General features: G+C 33.9%; 2 protein-coding genes and 1 long non-coding RNA gene across 5 annotated transcripts; 1 reads left to right on the top strand and 2 right to left on the bottom strand.

The window, feature by feature from the left end:
• The first annotated feature begins 533 nt into the window (after nt 1–533).
• Nucleotides 534–2,807, top strand: LOC129904496 (uncharacterized). 2 transcript variants are annotated; one of them, XR_008770431.1, is made up of 3 exons: nt 534–635; nt 745–817; nt 2,584–2,807. It is a non-coding gene; the product is annotated as an uncharacterized LOC129904496 (long non-coding RNA). The 2 variants fall into 2 exon arrangements; XR_008770432.1 differs by lacking the exon at nt 2,584–2,807 and adding an exon at nt 1,281–1,358.
• A 293-nt stretch (nt 2,808–3,100) lies between these two features.
• On the bottom strand, nt 3,101–8,379 carry LOC129904355 (protein disulfide-isomerase 5-1). Of its 2 annotated transcripts, none has more exons than XM_055979920.1 (5): nt 8,133–8,379; nt 5,874–5,932; nt 4,732–4,907; nt 3,589–3,694; nt 3,101–3,451 (listed from the first exon to the last, which is right to left on the bottom strand). In XM_055979920.1, the coding sequence occupies exons 1-4, from the start codon at nt 8,253–8,255 to the stop codon at nt 3,600–3,602; spliced, it is 453 nt and encodes a 150-aa protein (XP_055835895.1). In that variant the 5' UTR covers nt 8,256–8,379; the 3' UTR covers nt 3,101–3,451; nt 3,589–3,599. The 2 variants fall into 2 exon arrangements, with proteins under 2 accessions (XP_055835895.1, XP_055835896.1); XM_055979921.1 differs by having other exon boundaries at nt 3,101–3,422.
• A 1,729-nt stretch (nt 8,380–10,108) lies between these two features.
• On the bottom strand, nt 10,109–11,540 carry LOC129903795 (acyltransferase Pun1-like). The gene has a single exon (XM_055979315.1). It carries the CDS (start codon nt 11,510–11,512, stop codon nt 10,109–10,111), a length of 1,404 nt encoding a protein of 467 aa, XP_055835290.1. The 5' UTR covers nt 11,513–11,540.
• Nucleotides 11,541–13,598: the final 2,058 nt, after the last annotated feature.

The raw sequence follows: 13,598 nt of genomic DNA, 5'->3' as shown, positions 1-13,598 counted from the left end.
AATTCAAATTCTGATGGTTTCATCAGCTCCGGAATGAACAAATTAGCCTAGTAGCTCTATCGGAATGACTATCGAGGCAATCAATACGAGTTTGGGGCCATTTGGCGCTTTTGACTTTGAAAGTTAGACTATGGTTGACTTTGGTCAGCATTCTTGGAAAACACGCTCGAATGAAAATTCTGACAGCGCGGTTAGTTTCGAAATGTTGATTTTGATCTAGAAAGACCCTTCGTTCGCTTTTCAAGGCTTCCGGACTAATATTGAGGCCCGTTGTGGAATATGGCTTAAAAGGGCTCTTGGATGTGGGCCCTACTTTTTATTAAAATGATCTCGTATGGGAATTATGAATTCGCCATTGAGTCCGGAACGTTGAATTTAGTGGGGTAGCATATTAGTTTTATTTTTATCGGAATCCGAACGAATCCCGAGCACCCCGTCGGAGATTTTGGAATTTTCCAAAATCTGCAAAAAGACAGCAGCAGCCCCCCTTGTTTTGGGATATTTCCTCCAACTTTAAAGCCCCATAACTTGAGCATTAGGGCTCCAAATTGGGTGATTCAAAAGGAAAAATTGTGAGGTTTTTCGTGGAGAACGCATTGGAGAGATTGAGAACTGATTTGGAGCATTCGATTCAGGTAAAAATCGCGATTTTAAGTGCAGCTGTGTCCATTTTCGGATTGAGTTTTTGAAGAACTTTGAGTAATTGTTTCTTGACCTATATAAACCCGATTTTGGTGATTCAAGGGCCTAAATTCAAGAGCATTTCGTGAGGAATCTTTTGGTAATCTCAGAAACGCGAGGAGAAGCTTCGTTTGAGGTAAAAATACATTTTTAGTTACTGATTTAGTCATTTTCGGAATGAAATTTTGTGGAATTTTGGAAGAGTGTATCTTGGTCAATATAACTCCGTTTTGAGTGATTCTTGAGGCTAGATTGTGGGGTTTTTCGCAAGGAACGTTGTGGCGTAATTTGTTTTGATTGAAAGATTTTACTTTTTGAGAAATCGACGTGTAAAGAGGCTGCCTTATATTGTTTTCTTAGTTTGAAAATGTGGGAATTGATTGTTTGATCGTCTTACGTAATTTTCCACCCCGAATTGTGTTATAAATCTGATTTGTGAGCTTGGGGTGACGTTTAGAACCTGTTTTGGGGGTCAAATCCGAAATTTCGTATATGGGTCCCATATTTTCCGTTTTAGACTCCAAAATTGGTCCGTCTCCAAAAATTATGAAATTAGTGTCTAAACGACCGTATTGACGTCGTGGTTTTATTTTTGACAGCTTGAAAACATTTCGAGGTAGTTCAGAAGGAAAAAGCTTCGGCACAGTGATTTGGAGCCCGCGTGTTTAGCCTACAAGTAGGCTACGGTTTACCTTATCTTTAGATTGAGCTGGAATGTGTGAAAGCATGTTGAAATAGTTGGAATTTGGGTTGGGTATTTTGATTGTATATCTTAGGTGGTAGAAATCATGCTTTAGGCTTATTATTGAGTTTTCAGATATTTAGAAGCATGTGTATCTTGTCGTTATTTGTTAGTATTATAAGGAGAGTTAAATGAGCATGTTGTTGATACTGTGGGGTATGTTGGCCTTAATATAGGATATAAACTTGCTTTAGATATTTCGGCGTCGTTCCGATGGACTTAGATCCTTATAAAATTGTGTAGCGGGCTAGTGCTTGGTAGTTTGGCCTTAGTTAGGCGTTATCCTTGCTCTTAAAAATATCTTCATCCATAAATCGATACAATCGTGACTTTCGTGATGCGTCGGCAATATTAGATTTCATAATCGTTGAATTTGGCTCCTATTCCATTTTTGGCAGCATATCGGTTGACTCATTTGGGAAAAGATTTTTGGTACTGTTGTATTCTAGTTGGGAAGTAGAATATTTGGTATCATGGGATAAATTATTTGTGAGCATCCAGGTATCAAGTCCCGGCCTCCGTTCTGAATTATCTTGGAGCATCCGGGTACTCAGCCCCGGCCTCTACCGACTTGCTAGTATGACGAACATTCGGGTACCCAGTCTCGGCCTCGATCATACTTATGTATTACGGCGAGCATCCGGGTACCCAGTCCCGACCTCGACCGCAATTATATATTATGGTAAGCATCCGAGTGCCCAGTCCCTGCCTTGGGCACATTGAACATTCGGGTGAGCATCTGGGTCCCAGTCCCGGCCTCGACCCCTAAGTCACCAATAGATCGATTGACTCTTAGAGATTATGAGTTTGAAAATGATATAGTACTTCGTCTCTTAACATCGCAGATTCTTGGTTCCTAGCCTTGGTAGTTGTAGCTATTCTGTGTACTCGGCGGGCTTATGGGGGTTCGTCCGAGTTTTTATTTAACTTGCGCACGAGTGTCCCGGTTGGGCTTATGGGGGCCCAGTTGGGTATAGTTAGCTGTAGTTCTCATAGGTAGTACTCTTTTTCCTTTTGATGCTTATGTTAACTCATATTTAGGCTATTCTTCTTTTTCATATTGTTTTTACCTTTTCTGCTCAGTCGGCCTATGATGCCTACTGGGTACCTGTTGTCTTGGTACTCATACACTACACTCTGCATCTACTTTCGTGATGCAGGACCAAGCACCAGCTATCGCCATGAATAAATCGAGCCTGTTGCAGTCAACTTCGGAGACTAGGGTGAGTACTTGGTGTTTTTAGATCATTCCTGTCTCCTTCAGCATGGATGACCCGTCTTTTGCCTTCTGAGACTAGCCAGTTGTTATATATATTTTCGGCCCACTTTCGAAACTTGTACTCGTATTTTATTTTGTAGCAGCTCTGTATTTGTGACTTCCAGATTCTGGGAGGGATCTTTAGTTGTTTAAAACATGTTTTAGCTTACTTTCGCTTATTCATTCTGGTTACTTTTATAATTCGATACTCTTATTTAGTTTCTGCCCTCAAACCCATTACTTGAAGTTCCGGATTAACGGGTTGACTTACCTACTAGAGGGTTATAGTAGGTGTCATCATGACCTAAGGAATTGGGTCGTGACATATACAAAAATAGAAGTTACTATGAAATTTTCAAAAAGAATTTCTCAAAAATACTCACTTCATCATTTTTCTTCCTTTTGAAAAAATTACCAAATTGATGAAAAAAGAAGTACGTTCTGATCATATTTTCAAGCATTATATTTTGGTCTTGTCAATACAGCTGCATTAGCTAAATATGGCATCTTTACTCTTAGCCAAAAAGAATAGTAACAAATTTCATGTCTAACATCTCTGTGTTATCACCTTTCCCTTCATCGTTTGCCAATGTCAGCCTACTCGGATTTAACAAAATCCTAGACAAGAAAGAGAAAAGAAGCCATCACCGGTACAGTGTCACTGTAAAAGAAGACTCGGGGGCAGTCTTCATCCGTTCGTTCTAATTTTCTCAGTATTTTGCTTAGGAAACACTCCCTCCCCTGAAACATAGCAAAAATGCATCTGTTACCTGTCATCGTCAAACCACATTTCAGTGGGACACTTGAGAATTTGGACGAAAAAAAGGGGGTTTAATGCAGTGGTTTTCAACTTTGTATGAAATGATTTTAGATCGAAATGCAAAACTCCGAGGCATTTAGTGTTTACCTGACAGTAAGTTATAACTCTTTATCATCACCTGCTTCAGCTTTTGTTGCTGCTTTCTCTGCTTCTTCTAGTGCAAAAGCTTTCAGAGATTCAATATCCCTCGGTCCTACGGCAACAGATGTAAAATACAGGATTCCCAGTCAAATAAAAGTTAATGGAGTGGTGAGACCAGCTTCCTATAAATTTTCAACACTTGGTGAAGCAAGCACATAAATGGGGAGCCGTGAGCTAACACCCAAATAAAAATAGTGAAAGACGACACATGGTACCTTGAATTTTAGCATGAATAGAAGCTAAACAACCAAGTTAAATATTCAATTACGGACTTAGACAACAACATGCTCAGTAAAGTCCCACAAGTGGGGTCTGGGGAGGGTGGGGTGTACGCAGACCTTACCACTGCTTTCGTGGGGTAGAGAGGTTGCTTTTGATAGATCCTTGCCTTGAGAAAATCGGTATTCAGAACAGTTTGAAAGAAATGCAAGAGTAAAATGCTTTGAAATTACGGACTTAGACCACACGTCAAATATTATCTACAAACAATCTGATCAATTTTCCTTTTAAAAACATCACTCTAACCACATAAATCCCTAAATGTGGCTGCTATATAACCAAACATTTCAGCTACTTATCCACTTTCTTTTAGAATTCTTCATGTGGCTGACTTTACAGCAAAGTATTCAGCTTCATAAACTCATCACAACCGTTCTAAAAGTAATTTGACATGGCCCACAAGCTCCATTACTAGATGTCCAAATATGTTTGATAACTAAATACCCCTTGCACTAAGCAAGAAATGGCTAAAATCTGCCTCCACAAAATTCATGTGATAAACTTTCTAGTTATGAATGTACCAAATATGTTTGACACAGTTTTACACTATTATCTTGTTCAAGAATTCACTTCACTTAAAAAAGGACAAATTTAAAGCATGATATGTAACGCTTAAACTATCGCACTAACTTCAATATTTTCTTCTACACAAGCTGATATAATCACAGGACAATTCAGAAAAGCAGATACAGATGGGTTGAGTAGAAAACCAAATCCAAATTACATATCCCTGTATTTTGAAACAAGAAAAACGATATTTTAAATTGACTATGAGATAGTTAAGATAAATTTCAAAGAAAAACCTCCTACCTTGGTACTTTGCGACTTCTTCTCCATTGTAGAAGAGTTTGAATGTAGGGTATGAATGGATATCAACTTTGTTACACACTGGCTTATCTGTACCACAATCAACTTGTCCCACCTCTATTTCATCCTCCCCTTCCATTGTTTTTCCTAAATCATCCCAAAGTGTTCCCAGGTTCTTGCTGAAAAAAGGTTTCAGAATTAGCAAAACAGAAGATCCTTGCGAGGAAAATATAGCAATGAACATATAAATGACTCAAATTCTGATGTACATGAATAGAAATCAGAGGTAAAACAGTCATCATACTCTCCATTTATTATAGCAATCATTTGATGATATAACGACTTTATCTACTTATTGGCAGTATGCCTGGATCAAGTGGGATATAGAATTCATATGCGGAGAAGAAATGATGTCACTGTGACGTTTGAGTGTGGAGGAATATTATGAAGGGGTAGAGAGATTTTTATTGTAACATTTCTTTTATAGTTGGAGATGGGAGTAGAGTAAATTTTTGGAGCCATAAGTAGTGTGGGGACTTTGTGTTAAAGGATGAGTTTCACTATATGCATGGGGTTTCATGCCAAAGGGACCTACCTGTGCAGCAAATCAGGGGAAGTCTAGGGGGAGGGACATTTTGATATTTGAGTAACAGGAGGGATTTCCAAGATTGGGAGATGAATGAGTTTTAAAGATTGCTTGCTTTACTTCATAAGCATGGAGAGCCAGCTGGTAGACCTGATGCGTTGTGTTGGGAGTTGGGGAATAACAAAGTTATCTACCTTACCTATCAAAAAATAATAATAATAACAAAGTTTTCTCTGCGAAGGCCTCTTATGAAAAACTTTTGTTTAGGGAGGAGGATTGTTCCCCATTGGAACATGATTTGGATCCCTATGGTGCCAAGGAAGGTGTTTTTTTCACATAGTCAGCTACTAGGAGGGGTGATTTTGATGGCGGAAAACCTAAACCTTAGGAAATGTAAAGTTGTTTGCATTAGTTGTTGTTACCTATACAAGGAAGCGGGTGAGGATGTGGATCATCTTCTACATTGTAGTCTGGACAAAAGAAAGTGTGCAATATGCTAATAATGGTAATTAGCATGTATATAAAACACTAAGCTGCAGACTAATTTTAAAAAACTTACCAGTGCTTGCACCACGGAACACAAAATTTGACAAACCATGCCGTGTCCTTCTCGTTTATCTAAATGAAACCCAAAAGAACAACATGAGTATGGTATGGAAGCCATTCAAAGAATTGCAAAAAAAACCACCAGCGAATTCAATACTGCAAGTATTATCTGGTTCAATGTTGACCACTAATTGATGGTAAAACAAGTCATAAAAAACCATAAAGAGAACTTAAACATTTTACTAAACACGTCAACTGCTGATAGTAAATTGGTCTAAATACTTGGGGGTCGTCTGGCTCATAAACGAATTAGGCAGACATTGGTATTGCAGAGATTAGTAATGTAGGGATGGTAATGCAAGGATTAATAAGATATGGATTGTAATGTGGAGATTATTTTTGTTGTAAGTTTGATTTGTTTCAAATATGCAATGTGTAATTTTAAAATAAGATAAAAAAGTTAATTTACTTTTAAACTATGCGATGTGTAATTGAAGTAGTTTCTGAATGTCTAGACAATCGTGTTTGTTATAAAATCAGCCATCAGCCAATGTCTTGTTTTTTTTTGGTATACAAGAGAAAACTTGAGAGCTTTTTTGTCTTTTTAGTTGTTTCAATCCATGTATTCTTATTCCACGTTTTACCGCATAAAACAAAATTCCTGCATAACTTATACAGGTACTATTAATGGAAACATAGAATAAAGCAACCAAATATGGTATAACTATTAAGAGATAAGCAACCAAACGGTGTATAATTTAAGGCCAAATACATAAGCGGGCCTCCTAAACTTGTTCGACACTTTCATTTTGACACCTGAACGGGGACTAGTATCTACTGAACACTTGAACTCGAGCCAAAATGTGCTTAGATACAATTTGACGAGGTGGCATAGGGCGTGTATTACACTTATTTTTAGCATAAGTGGAACATCTTTTTTTTTTCAATTTCCTCCTATTCTCTCGCCCACCACCATCAACCACATTCCTCTTCTATCCCGCCACCATTGCCACTACCATAACCAGAAGAAAGCCCGTACTGAAATTTTCTTTCTTTACAAAAAGTTTAATAATTCACTTTCTTTTTTGTTCTTAGCCCTATTAAATGCTCTAGAAACCACCAAAAATCAAATCTAATCCCACCTGCAGACGTCAAATTCTTCCACAATTTATTTGGTTTTTATGCAGGTATTATAATGCTTATACATCATCAAACGGGCCCTTAATGCTTATCCACTACTTTAAAACAGTTGTGTCAAACATGGTCTAGTGCTTACCAGAAAACTATTAGTACATTAGAGTTTAACCACTATAGTATATTAGAGAACTCCTAGTGTTAGATAATCCTTAAATCGAGTATCAAAAATATTATAGACCAGACGAACCACTTATTTTAACTGAATACAACTGACCCAACTAGCTTGGCATTGAGGCGTAGATTGTTGTTGTGGCTAGCTCCTAATCACATTACACAGGAAAACATATCCGTGAAACAATTAGGAGCATTGTAAGGACACTTGCATCTCATGCTATAATTCCAGCCTAAAATGACAGGTAACGGTTTCCATTATGGACCATGTAGTTCGAACTAAAAGAAAATGTTGCCCCACGTGTGTCGTATATACTACTTTCGGACGATCTGACACACATCCGTTGACATTTTTGAATAGCTCGTGCAATATAGAGTATGGAAACACTCATTTCTTACTTTGGCCAACAAAAAAAAAGTCGAGCAAACGATCAAATTAACAGACACCCAGATCGTGTTTAGACATCATCACTCCATAACTAATCAAAATATCATCTTAAAAAATTAAAAAAAACAATACCAAAACAAGAACAATAATTACTTGAAAAGTCATCAAACAAAAAATGTCGTTCCACCCCTTGTCGTAACCATAAAAATCTACTACTTTTGAACGATCCAACACACATCAAATCAGCGGATACCCAGATCAAATTCAGACATCATCACTCAATTACTAACAAAATATCATCTCAAATTTTATTCTTTTAAAAAAAAACAGCAAAATCAGAGCAACAATTACTCCAAAAGTGGAACACACATGTTACAGATCGTATAAACCCTAGCAATTTTCTACAAGGCAAAACTAGTCTCTGATCTAAAAAAAAAAAAAACTAAAATCTATATTGCTTTAACTCTTCAAAAATGTCAAAAATAATATATTTTTTGAGAACCCGACACGAATGCCGCGACAGTATTTTTAGAGAGTTTGAATGCCGTAAAAGCAACAAAAATAAGTTTTATTTACCTTATCATTAAACGTATCGCCTGTGAGGGTAATAACTTCAGCTTTAGCGATGTATATCGAACTCAACAAACAGATGCAACACAATAAGATAAAGGGAAAAAATGGGTTCATACGCCGATTCATCGCAGACCAGATTTTGATTTTTTACTAAAAATTGCTCTGAATTTGAAGTAATTTTGGGGGAATTGAAGACGATTGGGGAATTTTGAAAGGAGAAAAGGGAAAAGGGTTGAAAGACAAAGGGTGTTTGAGGATATTTCTAAAAGGTAATGGACCATTTTGCCTTTTAATGCTTCTTTTGTGGGTGAACTTCAATATGGAGTTTGATGCTATTATTTGATGGTGATTGGCCATGTTTTATTTGGAGAAATTGAAAAAAAAAATTGTTTTTATTTTTTGATTGAAAATTGATATTTATAAATTGAAGTTGTGTTTGACCGTGAAATAAATTAGAATCATTTTTGAATTTTCATGAACTAGTTTTTTTTTATAGATTTTTTCAAAATTTGATTATCAAACGTCGCTTTAGTCTCTCTTTTGTTTTCTTGAAAAATTAAGGTAAATAGTTGTTTACTAAATTACTTAAATAATTTTTTAAAAAAAAACTGAGGGATGTATAACATATTATTTGTTGTTGTCAGGTGGAATGATTCATTCAACCTCGGTATCAGCAACCAAGACACCCTTTTCTATCGAATGAATCTTTAAATCATGACTCCGATTACGATTTTCAGTTGATTTTATATCAGGTGACAGGGGCAAGAGAACACTTAACAAAATGCTGACAGCGAGCGAGATTTTTGAAATTCAATCAGAAAAACACTGAGTGGGTAAGATATAGAATTCTTGTCTGAATCGCGTGGATCACAAAATGAATCTATGATTTCAAGTTCAATGACATATGTATAAATAATTGTGTATAATTAATATATATTTTATGTATATCGACTAGGAAAAGTAAATGGTGAATTGGCTATTTCTGCAAAAAAAATTATTTATTTATTTTGGAGATACAAGAGTAAGCGTTTTAACTTATGTATATAGTAGTAGTATAAATGTTTTTACATTATTACGTCACTTTAAAGGTAATTAAAGAGGGTAAAGTGTATATATAACTATTTTTTGAATCACCATTTAAATTATACTAACAGCGTATAAGAATTTGCAAGTTTAGCTATTTTTAGATATGGATCTAAAGATGTAAAGTCTTATCTAAACTTCAAGTACTAAAAGATTTTTTGCTTGAACTTTGTGTACAAATAGATGAAGTTCATGCATTTTTAAGGAGCATAAGAAACGTATGATTGAAGTTGATGTGAATATTTTTTTTTCAAAAAAAGCTTGTAATTTGAGTTTCAACAAAATTTAACGCCAAAATCTATTCAAGATAAGCTCACATATAAAACATAAATTCCAGTTATCGGAAAGATCAAACTCAATCATCAAGTTTTTCAGAACATCATAATATCTAACAAACCAATTTCGCGACAAATGGTGATTTACCAATATTTTCAAACCTAATCAACTATTTGAGGAATCAAACTTAGTTGCTTTAATGTATTGAGTTTAGGGATAAACCACTGTAATTAATTTTTGGAGATTATTTAGTTTATTTTTCAGTTATGCTCGGAAGAGTAAACTAAGAAAGAATTAATAGAAATCGATATATTATGTGCCTATCATTGTCCTAGTTTTTAGTCGATAATCTTTGTAATATATTTGATTTGAGTTAAATTAATATAAAGAAAACATAATTGATTTGTATTCTTGTAAATAAAACCTATCAAAATTGAATCGTGAAACAAAAATGATAATACTTATTCTCTACAAGTAATATTTTTTTTTATATATTATGGTAGATAGATTCAAAAGAGGTTCTACAAGAAATAAACAACATATCATAAATAAAATAGAAATTTAGAAACACATAGCAAATACAATGTAAGAATAATTTCTTAACTTGCAATATAATATTGTTAGAAAGCTTCCATGCAATAAAATTTCTCTTTGTCCTCATGAACATGATCATCAACAGGACTAGCAAATTGGAGAAAGTCCTTGTCTTGTTCAAAAATGGACATTTGTTGTTGATTCAAGTTAATAAACACTTCAATTCCTCTATTTTGATCTTGTGTGTTCATCAAGTAAATCATATTGCTAAATGGTGTACTTGCCATGCTTGCTCTTGTAGGTCTTCCCCATCCAAAATCCAAATCTTGGAATGGAATGTTACATATGCTACTACATCGGTACACATCGTGACATGAACTCTTTTGGCGATACGACTGGTCATCCTCTATTCCTGTATTAATTTTATTTGCGTATTCTAACATCTCTGAGACCCATATGTTTTCTTTGAAATTGTCTCTGGTGGAAAGCTCGTGTTTGGACTTTCTTATATCGGCTACTAATTTTGATAACCTAAGGTCTCCGAGGTTATATATTGGTGTGGAGAAGGCGGTGAGAATATTCCCAATTGTGGAGGTTGATGGTATTGGAGGTGGAATTGTTTTTCGTAAATCAGATACCAAGACCATTTGAGACGAAGAATCATTACGACTTGATAAGTTTGCACTAGCAATTGCTGCAGATTTGTAAACAATTGCACTAACAACCTCAGTCGTCGTTGGGTTTTGCACAATCGATGATGGATCATTAACGATCAATGCTTTGAGGGCTTTTATATTGGATTCAGATAAGAAAAACCTCTTTTCAAATTCGATACTTTCTTGTGCATTTGGCTCAACCACAACTGAATACTCTAGAGGACCATCGGGTAGTGATGGCATTAATGAATCTTGGACATAATACGAAGGACATGTTAATTCCCCATTTGGATATTGTCTAGTTAATGCAGCCCAATCCTTCAAAAAAGAGAAGGCACTTCGTGCGTCACCCACCTTATGTGAGAGACATACACTGATTGCCATTCCTCCACAATCAAAGTGGCTAAGTTGAGCTACGCTAAGTCGGCCACTAGGAGGAACATTTCTCCAGGATAACCCTGGAGGAAATGCTAAGTCAGGACGATGAACAACTTGATTCATCGGACAATTAACTTCAACTTCAATAAACTCAGCCCCAATATCATCACATTGAATGGTGGCATTGTCTCTTAGACTTCCAACCCATGGTTGATGATAAGTCATTGCTTTTGAAAATGAGTTTTCAAGAAGCTTAGATAGTTGTTTTGGACCTTGTTCTAGTTTGTGTTTTGGGTAAAATAAGACAAGGGGCATATAAAAATTACCCATGCATTGATCAAGAAGTGAAAGTTTGTGAATTCTTTGAGTTGGTAGGGTGGGAGAAAAAGGTTTCACAACTTTCTTGGAGATTGTTGATATCAATCTTGAAAAACCAGACATCTTTAATTTTTGCATGCAAAATCAAAATTTCCCACTAATTGATTTTTTCTTCTTAGTCTTTTGTTATTATATATGTTATATACATAGAGCAACATCCTTTAAATACAAGCCAAAAAGAGTTTAAACAAGCTTCACTTTCTCACTTTGGAAATAAATGGTCAAATTTGGACTGCCATACTATATTAATTAGCTGTTCAAACTTCAAAGATAAAGTGGGCACCGTTCTAGCAAAAATGTCACAGATTCCAATCTTTTCTAATAAAGAAAATCCTTGTGATGTGAGCTGAATTTAAACAGATTAAAATGAATTGAATCAAAATGATTATCGTCCAAATCGTATTGAAAATGGACTGAATATATGAATTATATCCCAAATCTTAATTTGTTTTCTTAGTTTATTTTTTTTTATAATTTGTTTCCTTAGCGAAAAGCTAAAGAAAATTATTTTTTATTATAGCTTTATATAATATATCTGATGAAAAAGACATTTTGTTATTTAAATAATTTGACAAGATTTTTATTAATCAATTTGGATTACATATTTAACTCAAATTATTTCAAACTTTTAAACGAGCTAACATCAAAATAAACAAGATTAATAATGGACAACTTAATAATTAAACATATTAAATATGTCATATTTTTATAAGCTAATTTTATCGCCTCTATGAATAAATAGTGATTGTAAAATAAAAAAAATCGGCATAAATACACGAGCATGGGCACACCTACATTGCCAACTCTTTAAAACAATATCTTCTCTTACTTTTTTCTTTTTTGCAATATTTTTTTTTTCGATTTTGCACTGTAATAATAATATTATTTTTTAAAAAAAAGGAGCAAGAAAGTCAGACTTCTTTGATATGAATATAGAATATTGAACAACTGATATATGGTTTTAGTACGTATCATAACTTCATGGTGTAATTTTTATTTTTATATATTGAATGTGTATATAATTTAACCTCGTTCGAAATATAATTTTTTTCATTCAAATTATACATCGAAAAATATCGAAAAAAAGAAGAAGTTATATCATTATGTTGCCACTCACTGTTATATTTTTCAAATGATAATACCAAATTTAGTATCGAACTTTATTTATTATTCTAAAATAAATTTAAATTTAATAATATATATATAAAAGATTTTATATTACCAAACTTAAACTCCAATTAATTACATTCCACAAGTCAAACTACTATTATACTGTTGTCTCAATTATAGAGAACATATATAATGGGATAATCAATGGTCAAGTTTCCTTTTATTACATTGTCTTCTCTTTTCTTGTTCAATTTTATTTTCCATTTTTTTTATTATTAATAGAAACAAATAAATGATCAACTTTGGATTGCTATACTAGCTCTTAAAATTTCAAGGTAAAGAGTGCACACACATTTTGCCAACCTCAAATTTTATTTTTATTTTTAAAGTAAAAAATAAAAAAATCAATGTTTGAAATCTATTTTGATATTTAATAAATTTGGACTACATCGAAAAATCTAACCTTAAGAGTGATTTTTTTTTAATCAAAGATGACTTCGTTTTTTCATAGCTCAAATAAAAAATCTCTAATTAAGAATGATATCACACTTACATGTATTTATTACTTTGTATTATCTATTTTATCTTTGATCAAGTATCACGATTGAATAAATTGTTTGTTCGAAAAGTTAATATTGTCAATATCGCTTACAAAAAATTACGACACTTGATAATTTTAAATATTCAAAAAAGTTTAAAACAAGGTCTTGAAAAACATATATTTGATCTCATCATATAGTGAATTAGACGAGTCGTTATTCATTCTATTTATAATTATGTTAAAATTAAATATGGAATGACAATACGAATCTAATAAATATGTGAATAATTATCAGTACAATACTCGATAAGTATGATAAAATTTATGAATATTTACATTAAAACAATCTGTGTTTTAATTAAATTAAAATTTATTAATAATTATTGAACCAAAAATAATCAACCTCTCCTCCTCCTTTTTTTTTAAATGATTAATTAACGGCAGTCAACTTTATTTTTGTCAAATCCTTATCCTACAAGTAATTATTTTCTGCATGAGGTACAATTTGGACTT

Source organism: Solanum dulcamara, chromosome 9 (assembly GCF_947179165.1).
Source record: "Solanum dulcamara chromosome 9, daSolDulc1.2, whole genome shotgun sequence".
Classification (NCBI taxonomy): domain Eukaryota; kingdom Viridiplantae; phylum Streptophyta; class Magnoliopsida; order Solanales; family Solanaceae; genus Solanum; species Solanum dulcamara.
This window is presented reverse-complemented; position numbering and strand designations above follow the sequence as displayed.